At 45.9% G+C, this 19,222-nt stretch overlaps 1 protein-coding gene across 1 annotated transcript in view; it reads left to right on the top strand.

Moving 5' to 3' along the window:
* Positions 1 to 19,222, top strand: part of LIMCH1 (LIM and calponin homology domains 1) — a 231,448-nt gene that overhangs the window by 67,993 nt on the left and 144,233 nt on the right. The window contains exon 2 of the mRNA XM_048509079.1: positions 7,552 to 7,622. Coding sequence (XP_048365036.1) covers positions 7,552 to 7,622 — 71 coding nt within the window. The remainder of the gene's footprint in view (positions 1 to 7,551; positions 7,623 to 19,222) is intronic.

Consider the following 19,222-nt stretch of genomic DNA (forward strand, 5'->3'; position numbering starts at 1 on the left):
CACAGGTTCTGACATCTACCAACACTGAAAATGCCTAATTGCTGGGTTCGGTGTCTTTGTCATACTCTCTAGCATGGTTAAGCAATAAAAATTAAAGTAGTGCTGTGCAGAGATCAGCAGGCGTAACTACTAGTTGTTCTTGTTAAATTCCAAGGGATAATCTGCTGTAATTGGAAACTGAGGCTACGGGGGCCCTTGTGGGGGAAATGTCGGTTCCCATCCCACTGGTGACTCTGAGGACACCACATTTCTTTTCTTCCATCTCCAATGCAACTGTTCAGCTGGCATGTCTCATACAGTAATGATACACGTCTCAGTCCCTGAAAATTTAGTAGCCTGGTTGCGCACAAATGCGTTAAGAGAGACCAGGATAATAGCTTTATTTTACTGGGGCGGGGGGGGAGGGGAATTGGCAAGGAAAGCACTGAGTGTGTTTGTTAATTAACTGCGTGTGAAGAACATGTGTTTTCTGTGTGCCATCCTAGACCTAAGATACGTTTTGAAGCTGCATGGTGGCTTCCCAGCCAGTGTGCTTCTGGCCTTGCGATGAGAAATAAAACCTGGACTTCCTTAGTGGTCTCCCTTCCAAATACTAACCAAGGCTTCCCCTACTTAACTTTCCAGATCTGACAAGGTCAGGTTAGCTATAGTACATGGAGGGGAAAGGAGAATTGGGCAATATCTTCCCTATCCCTTCCTGATCTAGATGATGCTTCTTAGAGGCGTGGAGGGGGAGGGGGAGTGGCGCCCAGGGCAACACCTGCTGTGGGCACCCCCGTGCCCCAATACCTTAGCTGGCGGGAGCCTGCCAGGCGAGGTGGGGCCGAGGGGAGGGATGTGTGGGGCGATTCTCCGCCCCCCACGTGATCAGCTGGTGTGTGCCCGGGGACATGTGACCCCACATGTCCCCGTGAGCGCTCCACCTCTGGTGCTTCTTGCCTCAACAGGAGAGCAAAGAGGGTGGTATTTCCCAGTTTTCTCCCCTTCATCAGGACCCCTCCCATGCCTTGTTTGTGTTTTTTCCCCATCGGACGGCTCCCATGGCTGACTTTCCAGATCTGCTTTTTGGAAGTCTGGAGAAGTGACTGATGGAACAGGGAGGTTCAAAAGACCCCAAGCGACTTTGTGGTCATGATTCACGGGGCCCGACTGAATACGCTTTGTGCTTTTACAGTATGCTTTTTTAAAATGAGTGCATTGAGAACTTCTAAAAATAGAAAGGGTAGCCTCAGGTAATGCTTTCTGGTTTGGCCTGGCACCTCCCCCCCCTCCGCCCTTTGTATTATTTTGGATGCCTTTGGGCAGCCTGTCCTGACTCCACACTGGACGGCAGAAACTTTAATTAATTGATTTCTGCAGATCCTGCTCGATGTCCATCCATGTGTTAAGAATGCAACGCTGTTGTGCTTAGTTATTCTCCTTTCTCTCTCTGTCTTTATCCTCCCGGTGCCGAGTACAAGTTGTTATATAAAAACAAGCGGGCGGCAGCATAAACAGGAATTAAGGAAGAAGAGATCCCATTTCTAAAAGCAAAGTGAGAAATTGCCCTGTTTTGTTTCTTTGCATTGACACGGTTTCAGAATTACGGCTCGCGGCCCCATCGCCACTGGCATGTTACATAATGGATGAGTCTGTGCTAACAGAGGCAGCAGGTGTTCCAACAATAAAAAAGAACCAGTCATTGTTTCGGCCGGCATCTCCCCACCTCCCCAGCCCTACCCCCTACGCCCTGCCAACAAAACCTCCCTCTATCTCGAGCAGCAGGGAGAAATAAGCTGTCACAGTAACTGCCGCTATACAACATCGCAAACAGTCTCGATTGGCCGTGCAGGAAAACAAATTGCTGTGCTTTCCCGTCTCTGGCTATGTAGGAACCAATAAGTAAGGCAGTGTTTTCTGGGGCTGTATTGCAAGCCCACAGATAACTGCCGTCGGCCCGCCTAATGAAAAATTACATCCAATTATTCCCTTCATTGTGAAATGGGTGCACACTGGGGAGAATCGTGCTAAGTAACTGCTTCACTACTACTTCTTCTTTTTTTAACATGCTGAAAATCTGCCCTATCTTTGCACCAAATGCACCAAAAATGTTGTCAGGAGAGGTGGAGCAAATGTAACCCCCATGCTCAGAAGGGGTTGACCCAGTAAGGGGTGGAGACTCAAAGCAGCAAGAGGCTGCAGCAGACCTCATGTGGTTTGGAGGAGACAAGGCTACCAGACTCAGACCTTGATCGGTACAAGGTGTTAAGGGTTTCTTTTTGTGGTTGTAATGGGTGAGAGTTCTCCTGGAAACCTTCATCATGTTGAATCCTGTTCATCAAGCCCTTGGAGTCTTCAGGAGCCAACCCACTTGCAAAGAAGAATTGGACTTGGCAGTATTGGTAGACTGTAAATATAAGGACTTGAAAATGCAACCTGAACAGGACCTGTAAAGTGTAAATGTTAAATTTTTTAAAAGTGTTATTTGTTAAGAGAAGTAACCTGTTTTGTTTAAACTTAGTTCTTTGCAACTCCTTCCAAGTACTGCCCCACAGAACCCACAAGTAGAGGTTACACAAACAACAGGAGTCAGTTGATGTAGTGAGAGAACAGAAGAGGAGGAGTTTAGATTTATACCCTGCCTTTCTCTCCCCCAGGGGTGTACTTGCCAGAGAGACGTCTGGGGTCACATGTCCCCAGGAACCACCCATGTGATTACATGGGGGGCCCCTCAAAATTGTGCATGCCACATGATCAAGCCGTGGTCAAGGGCTGGGAGCCCGCATGTTCCTCTGGCAAGTATGGACACACCTGCCGACAGTAGCCTGCGCCGGGTTGCGGCAAGCTCCTCAAGCAAGGCAGGTGTGGCCTCCAATGAGGGTGTGGGGGTGGCATCAGCCAGCAGGGGGCCGGGAGCCTTCTGAGGGGCGCCTGGTGGGTCTGCAGCAGGTTGCCGGGCCCCACACCTTTATCGGAGGCTGTACCTGCCTCGCTTGCCCTCCGATAGAGATGGGGGGGGGGCAGCAGGCAGCAACTCCCAGCCCGGCACCGCCTGCTGCCGCCTGCCAGCCCCTCCACCAATAGGGGGGCACAGAGAGGAGCTTGAAGGGCACGGGTTTTTTTGCCCCAGCCCCCATTTCTTGCCTGTACGCCTCTGCTGTCCCGTAAGGAGTCTCAAGGCGGCTTGCAGACTCCTTTTGGCTTCCTCTCCCACAATAGACACCTTGCGAGGCAGGTGAGGCTGAGAGAGTTCTGAGAGAACTGAGACTAGCCTAAGCCCAGCTAGCAGGCTTCTCGCGTTGTCTCATCCGACTACCAATTCTATTGTCTGAGCCCACTTCAAGAATCTGGAGAAAAGAAAGAAAGACGGTATAAAGGAGGAAGCCGCTTCTCTGTTTTAGAGACTGAATCAATGTTGTTTCCAAAAGAACACACAAGACATTTTTGTGGCAACGATTTATGAGGGTAATGATGACTTTGAACCCTAACCTTTTTATTTGGATTTCCACATTCTTCCCAGTCAGTATTAAGTATGGTAATTCTGGCCTCAGGAAGGATTCTGTGGTAATTTAAAATCACAGTGTGGCTAATCTGTGAAATACTGTATTGGGTTCCTGGAAAAGATGGAGACGCATTAACAAAAGAGAATGAGAATCTGCGAAAGCTTGCTGTTTTGCAAACGCTTATAGGCATTTCTAGTTCCTTTTGTGTGGGATGGCTTGTGTGTGGGACAGGCTGTTGCTCAATTATTGATCATGATAGGCTATGCTGCAGTCCGCTCGCTACTTCCTGGGGAAGTGAACAGAACAGTCACAGGGTAGATACATTTCCTGCAGTAAGTAAGTCCTTCCTTGCCTGTTGATTTCAACCTCTGAGACTTTAGGTTAATCTCTGTAGCTATTTTAGTTCACCACAGCAGTCTCTTACTTGACGAGAATCTTTGCTGGAGGACAGAATGCATGTTGGACCCTTTTTCTCTGAGGCCAGAGAAATATGGAAGCCATTTCTTGCAAACCCAGCGAGGAACGGACACTGGTGTCAAGCGTGATTCCCTGTATCCTTTCTGAGACAAATGATCCCTTCACGGCTGCTTTTCATATAATGCAGGCCGAATACATTTCAGGAAGTAAATACCTTTCCTTCCTCGCTATCCGTCTCCATCAGAAACTAAACGGTTGTGCCAAGTAACAAACTGGAGTCTAATTATGCTTTGGCGCTGCTGAGTCAGTTGACTTAGCTATCTTGCGGTTTAGGAAATATTTCACCTGGGGACAGCATCTGTTTGGTTATTTGTAACCTTTTGCTTCTCTCCCCTCTCCTTTACCTTAAGCTGCTCTGGCACCTGGGGCTTGTTAGCTTAATGCAGTGGATCATGTCAAGCCTCAGTAATATGAACTGATCCATGCTGAAAACAATTGTGTAATATGGCTTTGTTTTAGCAATCAGGCAACTGCCGCGTTTGATGCTGTTAATTTAACAGTCTCTCTCTCTCTCTCTCTCTCTCTCTCTCTCTCTCTCTCTCTCTCTCTCTCTCTCTCTCTTATAACGTTTTGCATTGATTTTATTGTATTCTATTTATTGTTTATTGCAAGCTGCTTCGAAAGCCCCGCAGGGATAGTTCTAAATGGGGGTATTCCTGTCGTGAAATAGCGGCCAAGGGACACCGAATGCTGTTTTGCAAGTGAGAACTTTTTTCTGGTTGGCAGTTGGTTGAATGGGATGGTCATTTAGGCTTTATTGCCACCTGCCAGCACGGCTTGAGGGCAAATGCCCTTTGCCTCTTATTTGGTAGTTAGCATATTGGGAGTTTTGCGGAATCCTTCAGTGAGCTGGATCCGTCCCAGTGGCTCGTGGTTGCTCAGAGCCAGATGTGCACGGTCCTAATTGCACATTAGGTTTTTCCATGTATCTGGCACTCTGATTTCCAGACAGATGTCTGCTGTTGGTTCCTGCTAAAAATCTCAGTTCGATGGGGATTTCAACATTCCCCACCCCGATTTTCTGATCTGCAATGACTCCAAAGGACTGCTGTTTGTCTCATTGGGAAAAACTATAGTTACCCCATGTATGTATGGGCAACCCCCAACAGAGCAAATAGTACTGCACCAGGACTATTTCAGGTTGTGAAGACTGGCCATTGCTTTCACATCCTGCATGTGAGCTCCCAAAGGCAACTGGTGCGCCACAGAGAGTAGCAGAGTGCTGGATTAGATGGACTCTGGTCTGATCCAACAGGCTCTTTCTTATGTTCTTATGACTTCTCAGCTGGGATATATCAACGGTTGTCTGAGTGACATTGTTTGAGAAGACCCAAAGAAGACACATGGCAAAAGGAACGTTTAGTCAGCCCTCCATGAACAGGTTGAAGGAGTTGCTAGGGGGAATGCAGTTGACCTTAGAGAGTAATCCCAGAATGCTAGCGAGAGAAAGATTGAGAAATGTGAATAACAAAGAAATGGGCGCATGTATATATAAAGGCACAATTAGGTTCTCATTAGTGGGTGGGCAAAACATAATAACGGTATTTTCAGGTTTGGTTTTAATAGACCCAGAAATAGTTGAAAAATCTGAACTGCACGCCTTGCAGGCAGGTACACAGTTAAACGCTGGACCTGCCCAGGCTGAGTCCAGTTGAATGCTTAGCTTGCCCTGGCCGGGTTCGCTGTTCACCTGTTGGGGCACGTAAGGGAGGGAGGGTTGTTTTTTTTAGAAGGGTGGTAGGCCAAAGGGATCCACATATCCAGCTTCCTTTTATTGCCAGGGTAAGTTTGGGTTTCCCCCCCCCTTATCAGCTTTGCCCACCCCTAGTTCCCATAAGTATTCTTATATCCATAGCCTCGTCAAATAACCCTTTGTAAGGTTCATATTCAGTGGCTTGTCATAACTCACCCTTAATACACTACTCTTCCTGCTCTGCATACTAATTACCTTAAAAAGTACATTCTGACTATGATTATTGTTTGCAGTGGGCCAATTCCATGGTTGAAATGAAATATAGCCTGGTTAAAGTGTGTGTGTGTGTGTGTGGGGGGGGGGTATCCCAGTTGGTAAAGTCATTCAATTTTCTTGTGCGAGTTTCAATGTGATGACAAATTATATTTAGCTTTGGTTCTTGATTTTAATCATGATATCACATGAAAAGCAGCCTCTTCCTGTTTTGTTTTGTTTTTTGTTTTTGCTTCATAAATCTTATCAAAGACTTGGCAAGTAGCTCAAACGTCAATAGAGCATAAGATACGATTCACAGATTCTGTGTGTTTTTTAAGGACATAACAAAAAGAAAAGCCTGCTTGTAACTCTGGGCTCATAGGGGCTTCCTTCAAGGATTCCACACTGTCCATATAACTTAATATTATCAGTCCATCACGAGACTAGGAAGTAGATGCTCTCAGACGCATTCTATTTATCACACGCCTCGGTATCAGCCTTTCACCCTCTGTTTCCCTTTAGCAGCGCACGTGTCAAGTATAGGAGAATGGAATAAGTTGGCCTACAGCAAAGAGTGGGATTTGCTGTGCACCTGCGTTGAAGGTGGATGGATAGAGGGGATGGTGCCTTCAGTCAAGAGGGTAGGCAGGATATCCATATTTCAACAAATAAATTGCAGGACTTCGGCCCTTTGTGGGGAACTAGAAGACATGTAGCTGCTCAGGGGTGCCAAACCAAATGCATTGACGTGATAAACTGGGGGGAATATTTTTCATAGGTGCAGGGCAGAGGTGGGATCCAGCAGGTTCTCACAGGTTCCCGAGAGTAGGTTACTAATTATTTGTGTGTGCCGAGAGGGGGTTACTAATTGGTGATTTTTGCCACGTGATTTTTGCCTTGGTTACGCCCCTCCTCTCAGCGGTAGCACGCAGAACTTGAAGCAGTCTAGCAGGAGGTGCACCGGTGTGCGTGGCAGCCTGCGCCTGCATGCATTCATTTCCCGCCCAAGGACTGGCGCAGCGGCTGTGTCCTTGCCACAGCCCCGCCCAGGAATGTCCCGCCCTGGAATGCCTGGCCACACCCCCTTCATGCTGCACCCAGCCCCATTGGTGCTACGCCACTGTTTGAATCCCACCACCATGGGAACCTGTTACTAAAATTTTTGGATCCCACCATTGGTGCAGGGACTTCCATTCAAAACAGCTGCACTGGGGCTCACACCTGATTGGTCGTTAACCTGGCAGTCCTGTTCCTCTAACCCCAAACCGAAGTGGGATATATTGAGATATCATTGATTATTTTGCCAGGCATAATTTGACAACGGGCACACTTTGCTGCTCATGAATGACCTTTTTAGATGTGTTCCAGAATTGCCCCCCAAAAGACTTGTGTTGCATTGCTAGGAGTTTGTGTGCTAAGAATATACTATCTGATGAACTGTTTCTTTCAGAAGAACATTTTTGAATTTCATACTCTGAGCCTGGCCATTAGACTGGGAAGAGCGGGGTATTAAGTTTAATAATAATAATAATAATAATAATAATAATAATAATAATAATAATAATAATAATAATAATAATAATAATAATAATAATAATAATACATGCTCAAATGTCCCCAATTCTTTTTTTCTTTCTTTCACAGCAAGTAACGGGGAAAAACTTCGGAGACAAAGACTTTCGGTCTGGACTAGAAAATGGCGTTCTGTTGTGTGAGTAAGTAATATTAAATGCTGAGCTATTAAACTTGTTTGAGGCCTAAATCACAGCACCATTAGGAAAAAACTGTGGGTGATTCAGTTAGCTCCTTGGCCTGACCTTTTGAATGTTTCCTCCCCTGTCCATCAACATATTCTGGAGAAACATTTTGAAAGGAGGTTGCATTAAAACTACCTAAAGAGGAAAGCTATTTTCCCAGGCACTTATGTTTGAACCCTCAGTGAAGAATCATCCAGCCTCAAGCCAAAGGAGCCCCTTGTGTGAAGATCTCCATCTTAAACAAGTTTAGCCAAATAAAACAACCAAAGCTCATCATTAAATGTGTGACATATTTAGGAATTAGATACTCATGGTGCGCTGTCCAAGCATCCCCAAAAGTACACATACACATCTGGTGAGAACTGAGCCATTTTTGAGATGATCTATCTCTTGGCAGGGTTCAGCAAGAAGCACTCGCCAATCTCCTTTATCATTATTAAATCACACGCTTCTCTTGTTGCCTGTATCTTCATAGCTGCATTCTTCACAGCTTCAGAAACCACTTTTGGATTAGGAGCAACATTCCCTGTAAGCTGCGCATGTGCACTGTATTGGCGCTGCACGGATAAGGGGCTATCCAGAAGGGGGAGCTCTCCTGGGTTGCTCACACTGTTTTGTTAGTTCCACGCAGCAACCAGGAACTAATCGAGGGACTATTGTTTAGGAGCCTTTCACCAGAATATTTTTCCTTTGTGCATCAGGTTGTGGTGGTAGAAGTCAGTTCCTAGGGCAGTGATGGCGAACCTATGGCACGGGTGCCAGAGGTGGCACTCAGAGCCCCCTCTCTGTGGGCACGCACAAACAGAGTTCATCATGTGTGTGGGGGGGGGGGAGGGGGGAATTACCCTAGGCTGGCCTGGGCCACTGGGCTCAATTATTAGCATTAAACCTAAGACCTAGTTTTGGGGAAGCAGTGTAGGTAACCCTGTTAAGCACTGTTAAACCCCACTGATTTTCATGCGAAGAACTAAAACGTGAACTAAATACAAAGACCTGGGAGTAAGCTTGGTTGCTGGCAATGTTGCTGGCTTGCTTCTGAGTTAACCCTCTTAGGGTTGTGATTCACCTGTTTGAAGAGTTGCATGGTTGCTTTAAAGCAGAGCCACCTTCTACCACCAAGCTTACTCCCAAGTAACGCACGGCTCAGAGCCAACCATTTTTTCTAACCAAAAACCTCCGTATTCAGGTTAAATTGCTGTGTTGGCACTTTGCAATATATAAGTGGGTTTTGGGTTGCAGTTTGGGCACTCGGTCTCAAGAAGGTTTACCATCACTGTCCTAGGGTTTATCTCTCCAAGGAACAGAACTGAGGGAGTGGAATATCCAGGCAGGAGTTAACTCAAATCCTCAAGACTCCCACAGACTTTTATGAAACTGGTCTGAGACCCATTTGAGAGAGCCAAAAGTTGTTCCTAATAAGAGTGGCTGACCTTAACGGACATGTGAAGAAGTTAAGTGTTTTGAGCAGTGGTCAAAGTTGTAGTTGTAGTGGGGAGACAGCAGTGGGTGGTGCGGCCTCTACCCAATAATGTATATTTGTGCCCACAGCACCCTCCATTACAGAGTTAATGAATTAATAACCTTATCCGATTTCAGACATTAACCAGGGGTGACCCTGGCAAGTATTTAGATGAAAGACCTCCAAGGGATACCAGGGTTGTGACACAGAGGCAGACAATGGCAAACCACCTCCAAATGACTCTCCTTGAAAACCCCACCAGGGATTGCCATAAGTCAGGATGTGGGGAATCCATTACATTATAGATGCCAGCCAATCAGTGCTGTGCACATCTAGCTTTTGTTTTAGATTGGCTCAACTGGTTCCCCCTGAACTTGAATTCTACTGAATGTGCTTCCATAGTAGCTGGGTTGCTGAAGTTGCATGCATCTGTGTGCATCCTTAAGCATTTTTCCTCTGTCTTATTATTCATTCAGATTCCTAGCACTTTGGGTGTGTTATAAAAGTGCTTGTATGCGGTAATTTGATGTTTGAAACTTTGGATAGTGTGTGTCCCTTGTTGAACATCTGGCCCTTGGCTGGTTGCACATTTGGAAGGAAAGTGCTGCACGAACAGGGAAATAAGCTACTGCCGAGCTCGTATGGTTCCATTAATTTCACTCTGACCAATTTGTGGAAGAAAAAAATCCTTCTTGCCTGAAAAACTATGCCTGACCAGACCTGCTTGGAAATGCTAGCTCTTCCTATGGCAGTGGTGGCGAACCTTTGGCACTCCAGATGTTATGGACTACAATTCCCATCAGCCCCTGCCAGCATGGCCAATTGACCATGCTGGTAGGGGCTGATGGGAATTGTAGTCCATAACATCTGGAGTGCCAAAGGTTTGCCACCACGGTCCTATGGCAACTGCTCTGACGGGCTGCCACAGAACAGGAAATTTGCAGCTGATGTGTGACTGGGTGGCCAAAAGTTGAGGCAGGAAACCAAGACATGTTGCATGGAAAACCATAATGTGTAGTTTGACTCTCACAGTCTTGCATTCTCAAGTCAGCCTTGTGCCTGACTGGTTAATCTGGCAGCCTCTATATTGCATTTTGGCAGAGCTTATTCCTTTATCATAACGGAGGTGAAAGATGTGTTACTTTAAAATGCCTGTAGTAATCCTCTGATCCTTCACTTTTTTTTAGAAAAGTGAGCCAGCAAGCTTTAGTGGTTAAGAAGAAGAGAAGAAGAAGAGTTTGGATTTATATCCCCCCTTTCTCTCCTGCAGGAGACTCAAAGGGGCTTACAATCTCCTTTCCTTTCCCCCCTCACAACAAACACTCTGTGAGGTGGGTGAGGCTGAGAGAGCTCTGAGAAGCTGTGACTAGCCCAAGGTCACCCAGCTGGCGTGTGTGGGAGTGTACAGGCTAATCCGAATTCCTCAGATAAGCCTCCACAACTCAAGCGGCAGAGCTGGGAATCAAACCCGGTTCCTCCAGATCAGAGTGCACCTGCTCTTAGCCACTGCTCTTAGCCACTGTACCACTGCTTGAATATAATCTGGAGAACTGTGTTCAATTCCCACCCACCCACCCCTGGGGCCCCCTGCTGGATGACCTTGGGCCAGTCACAGTTCTCTCAGAACTCTCAGCCCATGCAGAGGCAGGCAGTGGTAAAACACCTCTGCCTTGAAAACCACAAGTCAGTTGTGACTTGACAGCATACATACACAGCACATACAAAGGCAGGGTATAAATGAAGTGGCTAAATAAATAAATATTTGTAGCAGATGTGTGTGAGAAGCATCCAGAGACTTCCCCGCATGCTGAATAGCCAGATTAGTGGGTGGGTGGGGCATTATGGTACCATGTTCCCAGCTAGAAGCAAGCAAATGAGCCTCAAGAGAAAATCGGACTGTAAATATTGTAATAACTTAATTCAAATTTCTGGTTTGAGGGTAGTGATGGAAACAGCTGAATCCTAAAGAAGTTAGCCCAGAATAGAATAGAATAGAATAGAATAGAATCTTTATTGGCCAAGTGTGATTGGACACACAAGGAATTTGTCTCCGGTGCATATGCTCTCAGTGTACATAAAAGAAAATAAAAGAAAAGAAAATATGAATATGCCTACAGTATGTGTGTGTGTGTGTGTGTGTTTATTTATTTATTTGTTTATTATTAAATTTATACACCGCCCTCCCCCTAAGGGCTCAGGGCGGTTTACAACAAGCAATAGTTACATCATAAAAGATGATAATACACTTTAAAATACAATATGTAATCATAAAAATAAACAACAGCAGCAGCTCAGAAAAATGGATAGCATCCAGTAATCAAAACTCCCTCTAAAAGGGAACAACAGAGCCCCAGATTGTTAAATTAAAAAGGGGGGGAGGGGAGAAGGAGGGGGCACCAATCAGCGGCTGGTCTCTCCAAAAGCCCAGCGGAAAAGCTCAGTCTTACAGGCCCTGCGGAATTCATTAAGGTCCCGCAGGGCCCGTACAGTATAGTAGAGCTTCTCCACTTTCACACTTAAAGGAATAGGGGAGGCATATTGGGATATTTGACATAAATTTTCCAAGCGTCGTAAAATCTCATCCAGTGCATGGGATATTTTTTTTATTTATTCAGGGAATTTTCTGCCAGCCCTCCTAGGGAACGAGCCCTGTTTAAACATTCCCTTGAAACAATTCAAAGGAGTGGGTTTTATATAAGAGGCTGCGCTTGGGGGCTCTTGTGGAATGGGAGGTCTGCAGGACTTGCCATCTTGTGTGTATTCTGCTCCGTTTCTCACATATTTGGTTCCAAGCTTGTGACCGGGAAAGGAATGTGCACTGCAGCAGCATAATCGAACTGTGAGCGCGACAGCCTTTGGAGAGGCCGTTCTTCCTCTTTCTGGGCTTAAGGAGAATGCACTTCTGTTTTTCATAACATGACCGGTTCGAATTGTTAATGCAGCTGTGCTTAGGCGCGAACCTCTTTGTTTTTTAAGGAATGATTTCATGGCTTCTGGCACAGCGATTTGGATTGACTATTACTGCGCACAGCAGTTTCCGCAAGAGCCAGAATGAGAGGCAGTTCCCATTGTGTTTCTTTGAGCTTTGCTTTGAGTTAGTGTTACTGGGAAAGAGATCACAGTTACTCAGCGTCTTTCTGGTTTTCTCCCCATGCTGCAATTTTGCCAACTTTCTCAGTAGAGGGTTTTTTTTTTTGGTTTGCTGGTGGTAGAATGTAATTGCTGCTGAGTATGGGTGCCTAAAGGCAGTAATACCGTGTTTCCCTGAAAATAAAACAGAGTCTTATATTAATTTTTGCTCCAAAAGATATGTTAGGGCTTATTTTCAGGGGATGTCTTATTTTTTTCCATGATTATGCGCCCCCCTCCCCCCCACGTGACCAGATCAGCTGTGCCGGGGAATCTGTAACTAGGCTTATTTTTGGAATAGGGCTTATATCTTAAGCATCCTCCAGAAATCCCGAAAAATCATGCTAGGTCTTATTTTCGGGGAAATCAGGTATCAGGTAAATCTAGTCACCACCTTTCAGTAGTTTTTCTGATGGGGAGGGGGGCACTGGCTTGTATCTTAGAAGTCAGCTTAGCAAAACTTAAAGCCTTCCTCCAGCCTCATTTCTGTTGGAAGAAGTTTCCTTAGGATGGAGAAAGGTTTCAAACTTTACCGAGCCACCTGATAGAATACATACCACTGGGTGTGATTCTATGGATTACTGCTTACCGTTTGTAGTAATACTTTTACATTGTGGATTTCCTCTAACTTGCTCTATGTCAGTGGTGGTGAACCTATGGCACTCTAGATGTTCATGGACTATAATTCCCATCAGCCCCTGCCAGCATGGCCAATTGGCCATGAACATCTGGAGTGCCATAGGTTCGCCACCACTGCTCTATGTCATAGGCTACCCCTGAACAAAGAATGGAGATGCACAACACTGCATCACAACATGGGGTAAGTGATATCGTACAGCTCAGACAGAAAGGGCTGAACAGATGCAGGTTTTTTTAGTGGCTCCAGGATTTGTGTGTCATACAGCTCTGCCCTGTACTACACTGGATAGCGTGCTGGATTTTTTTTTCAAATTGTCATTGAGATATGAGTCTAACTTTATCAAAGCCTTTGGCAAGTAGCTACTTGTCTAGCTCAGAAACTTGTTGAGAGATTAGACAGAAGTTTTGTATTCTCAATGAAAACTCAGCAATGAATCCATTTTCCTTACCTCCTTTAGAAACTGATTTTGGAGGATAGCAGTTGCAGCAGACAAAAGCTCCTAATCTGTACTCCATACTTGTTTGTGCTGCAATGCTCCACATAGGTCCTAACGCTTGCCTCCCCCCCCCAAAAAAAAATTCCACAGCAACAATGGGAAACAAAATGGCGGGCACAACTACAAAAAGCCAAGTCTTGCTAATAGCCATTCAGGGCAATAGAAATGCTCTTTTCCCAAAGTTCTGTGTTTGATATTGTGGGGAATGATGGTTCTGAAGAAAGCAGCACTTAAGTACGATTCTCTAACATGAAAAGAGAACTGGAACTATTTTCAGCAGCGAAAACACGCTACTGTTACTTCTGTTGCAGAACACAGATGGTGCTAACTCAGGGGTAGGGAACCTGCGGCTCAAGAGCCGCATGCGGCTCTTCTGCCCTTGCACTGCGGCTCCACGAGCTGAGCCGCCGGCCCCATCCTTGCCCGCCCTGCAGGCAGCAGGGCCAGAGCACCTCCCAGCTGCCCGCTGACCCAGCCAGCTGGGGCTGCGCCACAGAGCTTCCCCCCTCTCGCCCGCCCGTTCGAGGCGGTGACTTTCTCCGGCGCAGTCGGCGAGGCTGCGCCACGGGCTTCCCCTCTCGCGCGCGCCGTTTGAGCGGGGCGGGCGCTTTCCCGGTGGCTGGCGAGGCCGAGCTGCTGGCCCCATCCTTGCCTGCCCTGCAGGCAGCAAGGCGGACGCACCCATGCGCTTCTCAGAATGAGCAGAGTAAAAGGTAAAAAACCCCAATATATACAGTGTTATCTTTATTTTAAATGTCCAAAATTATTTGCGGCTCCAAGTGTATCTTTTCCCGTGGAAAACGGGTCCAAATGGCTCTTTGAGTGTTAAAGGTTCCCTACCCCTGTGCTAACTTCTTCTTGTTGAATGGAGTATAGCGCCTTGCCTCCTCACTTTTGGAATAAATGCTTTTGACAGGATAGAGTGGCCTTGTGTATTCAAAGTAATAGAAGCAGTAATTTCAAAACATAGATGAGTACACATGACATACTCTTCACCCATCTTCCTATTACAGTATTCAGCCCTCCCAAATAATAGCTAACTGGGAAATAAATGTTCCCTCTGTCTTAGGGCTTGGAACATAAAGCCCCTTCACTAGCTGGCTTGTGTTTACAAGGGGTGTGTGTGTGTAAAGTAGGATTACTAACAGTTTCAGAACCATTCTCTGTATGTAAACATGTAAAAACCCGTGGAGAGATTATTCAGAAATCTGAGCATCTTGAAAAAACAGAACTGTTGCAATTTAGTGATAGATTTATTTCAGGAAATGAGACCAGGCTTGAAGTCAAAAGATTTGGCACCACCATAGTTCTTATACTTCCTGAAAGGATGATTTGTTGTACAAGAATTAGAGACCAGAAGACATCTAAGAAATTATTCATTACTGTGTGGAATTAATGGAAATAAGCCCAAGGGTTCTTTTAACCCAAATTTAGAAAAGTAGACATAGCTAGTCAGACAAATGTTTATGGGATACAGCTCTAGCAACTGTGTTTTAAAAATGTACAACTCAGTTAAACACTTATTTTGTAAGATGAATGCGATTGAAGATGAACTGCTAGTAACAGGTGGTGTGGCGAAGCAGCTGTGAGTTGGGATGCTGAAATCTCTGCCACCAACACACGAGGCAGCTCATGGCAAGTCATTCCCTTTCAGCTTCTGTACTTTCTTTAAGGTGGGATAATAATGTGCTCTTTTGTGTTGCTTTTGTACAGATTGCTGTGAAGCACTTTGACCATCTACATATCTAATTTCAGTGTTCCCCCAGTCTGCAGATATTTAAATCTGCAGATAGGGGGCACACATATCCCAACTCTGGCAAACTTAGGGGATCCTCTAGGTCTGCAGAAAAATCTGGAATTAAAAAAGCAACAACTCAGGATTTAACCCCCTCCCCCTGATTTTTGAAAGAGCATTGTCTGTGCCTTTCCAAAATGGCGGTAGCCACTGCTGCCAAGATCTGGGGTTAGCCATCAGGCTAGCGGGCAGCAGACACTGGGAGCAGTTCTTGGGCTGCACTACCACTGCACCACATGCCTTGAGCTGTTGCAGAGACGGCTGCCGCCACAGTTAGCTGAGTCTGGCCATGCTGCTGCGGATGCAGACACTGGGAATGTCAACTGGGCTGCGCTGCCACAAACGCCTTGGACTGCTCTGAGAATGGCTGGACCTGTACAGTGGTGGCCATTCCTGACACATACAGTCAGGCCTGGCCAGGGAATTCTTTCCTCCCCCCATGAGGGGAAGATGGCACCCCCCCCCCTGAGTTTCCTGGGCCCTTCTTGAAAGTGATGTGAGATACTTGTATGCTGCCTCTGCTGCTACAAATTCTGGCTGGCTGCGGCAGTTCTTTGCAACATAATTTAAAGCAATCCAAACAACTGTGCAATCTGAAAAAACAACAACCTTTCCAACTAGTTAAAAGTAGCAACAGCTAAAAAAGAAGTAACCAGAAGCAGTCAACAAACAAAATCATAGTGTAACCAAACACAGAAAACAAGGGGAGGAACAAAAACCATACACCAGTTTTTAAAAGCTAACTGTATTGGGGTGGGCAGGGGGGTGGAATTGCCTTGCATCAGAAAGCAGGCAAAAGATAATGCCAGAAGCAGAACATTAGGGAAATGCTGGGGACACCACTGAAAAGACTGTCGGTTGTGATGTTGCTCACCTCAGAAGACAGCAGGATACAATAAAAAACTGGAGATGACGAGTTTTCATTTTTGAGAAGGATTATATGGGGCCCTTGTACAAATGCCAAGAATCAATAATATGAATACTTAACTCTGGCAAATTCCCTGCAGGCCAAAACGTGAAAAAACACAAAAAAATTAAAATGCGGTTCGGCTGCTGATTCGAATCCCATGGGATTCGGACGGCTCGGATTTGGACCCTGCTCGTCCGAATCCATCCAAATCAGCACAGGTTCGGTCCGAACCCAGATTCAGGCCGTCCGAATCTTCAACCCTATTCATAAAGGAGATTTTGCTCAGGAATCCAGCGTATCTGCTTTGGCAAATTTTGCAAGCCAGTCACTTACAGCTAGATTAACCCTGCTGACAAATGTTTGAACAGCTGGTTTTAATTCTACCAGTTTGTTTTAAAGTGGTAATTCACTGTTAATACCAAGTAGTCTCTTTAAAAAAGTTTAATAACTGATCAAAACAGTGCTTTTAAGTGGCATTTGAAACTGAACGTTGAGAGATTGCAGTTAACAGAAACAAAGTCTGGTGTGATCTCTAAAATTTGTAGGGAAAGCTTTCCTTCCTTGTAACTTGTGAACTGTGTTCTGTTGCTTTTATTACTAGGGAGGGTCTGTTCAAAGATACCTTGGGCTACACCATGAAATAAGTCTGAGTTATTCTTTCTCTATAGTTATAAAAAGATGTCGTGTACATTTAAAATCTGTTCACTATCCATTTTTCAGTGCAACACTGAAAATCACAAGGTTTGGTTTTTTTGTCTGATTAAGATTGTTGTGAATTTGTGAGGTGTAAATGAAGCATGTATAGACCACTATTTATATATAACGTACATATGCATTGTGGGGTATTTCGTCTTAATACATACAACATCCCTATTCAAAGCCAGTTTATTTAATTTATTTATTAATAGCACTAAAGCCCATTTTAAGGTAAAATAAAATGGGCTCTAGATGGGGGAAGGAGGAAGGGGGACCCCTGCCCCCACCTGAGCCTTTGCCCCAACCCCAATCAGATTTACCCAAGGCTGTTGCTCCTCATCCTGCCAGGTGGATCCTACTTTGTGTCTGGGTTGGGGGGATGGTGGGCGGGGAAATGGAGAGGTAGGTGCCAGACCCCAAGGAGAGTGGTTTGTCACCACTTCCCTCCAGGCTTGGCTTGTTGCTGGGGGGGAGGGTGATGGAACAATGCAGGGGTGCAGGGTGCTGGTGACCCGCTTGTTGTTTGGGGCGGGAGAAGGGAGGTGGGGAAATAGGAAGTCTGCTGCCTGACCCTGTGGGAATGGTGGCTTCCCTCTGGCTTGTTGTTTGAGATGAGGTGGAAGAGAGTTGTGGGGCAGTGGGGAGGGAGGTGCCGAGCCCGGCTTGCTTTTGGGTCAGGGGGGAGACAGGTGAAGGAACTGGTTAGAATTTTAGGGATGCAGCTCCAACCAATGGGCACCAAATCCTGTGCACTCACTGGTTGGAAGTGTTGACTCATTCCAACACTTAGTGAATTATTTTAAAGGATTGAAACATTTACATTCGGCCTTTCCTCTTGGTTCAAGGTTGTTTAGTTTTCCTTGTGGGAGACTAGAGGAAAGAGAAATAAAATGGGTTTCAGAATCAATGGCAGAATTCATTGTGGAACTTTGACTGCCAGGTTATGTTGATTACATACATGGTTTGCTAATTGCTTGGATGTAAAAAATCTTGTAACTACAATTTAATGCCAGCTTTGGAACATTTTTCAGCTCCATTCATGCGGCTCTACTGGTCAACTATTATCTTCTGTTCAGTCTGTGATCAAGTGTATCTGGTCCTTAATTGGTTAATTTGCTACCGTGTATGATTAACAATAGTTCTGCCAAACAGCTACTCAGCTCTTAGCAAATAGCCACTCAGCTCTTTGTTTCTGCAAAATACTTTTGCTTTCCTGTGCTGCTACGTAACAGCCTAGCTTGTGTGAGCCAGAAGCAGGTAGTTTTGTCTTTGTTGGATGAACATGAGTGACCCGTGTCATAAGGTGACCAATGGCTGGCAATTTTCTGAGATTTCTTAGGCTGTATATTGAGATGCCAAACCATTATAGGCTTCATGGATTTGGCTCATCTCCCGTCTGGAGGGAGACGTTGAGTCTCATTAAGGATGGAGACCAAAGTTCAGACAAGGACATTGGAAGTGGTTTTGTCTGTGTGTGTGTGTGTGTGTGTTGAGCTGTGCTTGTAACCTGCTACATTTTGTTACTTGAGATACAGTGAAAAACTAATAGAGTTTGGCATAAGGTCTGCAAAAGGAAAGCTGTACATCAAGTGAAAGCTACGCAACGTCTCAGCCAGAACGAGCATTCTATGCAATAAACGTTGAGAAATATAGTTGAAAGGCTGTAGCAGAGGTATAAATAGCTCTTTTCTACTAAAGCTGGGCTCCAGAGAGTGAGTTTGGGCCTAGCAAAAGGCTTGGGCGTGCTTAGTGGAACTGTTGACCAATTTATTTGAATGGCAGAGCCCATACTGCACTGGGCTGTATTGGAAACTCTGATCAGTATCCAAAGTGGATTTACCTACTGAAATAGGAGGAGATGAGCGCTACTATTTAGGTAAGGGGCAGTTAGCTAGGTGGTTCTTTTGAATCAAGGGGGCTTTCCCCACTTACCTTCTGCTGCATGCTACTCCGGGAAAGTAGCGCGGGGTCCAGCGGCACTCCCCACTTGCAAGGGCGGCAACCACGCAGCCACCCCGACGCTGCCGCTCTTGCACCACCTCAGTGCGCGTCATTCCTGGCGCTGAAGAAACGGCACCTTTTGATGACCCCGCGCGGGGGTCTTGGGGAACCCCGAGAGCACGCCAGGAATGACGCGCGCTGAGGGGGCACGAGAGCGGCGCGCAGCAGAAGGTGAGTGGGGAAAGCCCCAAGGTTTGTGACGGCAGGCCCACTTTTACTTAGGAGGAAGCGTTGTTCAACTCTGTCAAACTTAGTTCCCTCCTTCCTCCACTTACAATGTTTTTGAAAAGACAGTCAACAATATTCCAAGAGATGAGTAAGTGTTCCCCGCCTGCAAACCACCTGTTAACCACCCATCCTTCTTGAACCCTACACAACCCGCTTTCTCAGTCTGACAACTGAAAGAAAAGGGGTGGGAGAGGAAAGAGAGGG

This window comes from Sphaerodactylus townsendi, linkage group LG10 (assembly GCF_021028975.2).
Source record: "Sphaerodactylus townsendi isolate TG3544 linkage group LG10, MPM_Stown_v2.3, whole genome shotgun sequence".
Taxonomy (NCBI): domain Eukaryota; kingdom Metazoa; phylum Chordata; class Lepidosauria; order Squamata; family Sphaerodactylidae; genus Sphaerodactylus; species Sphaerodactylus townsendi.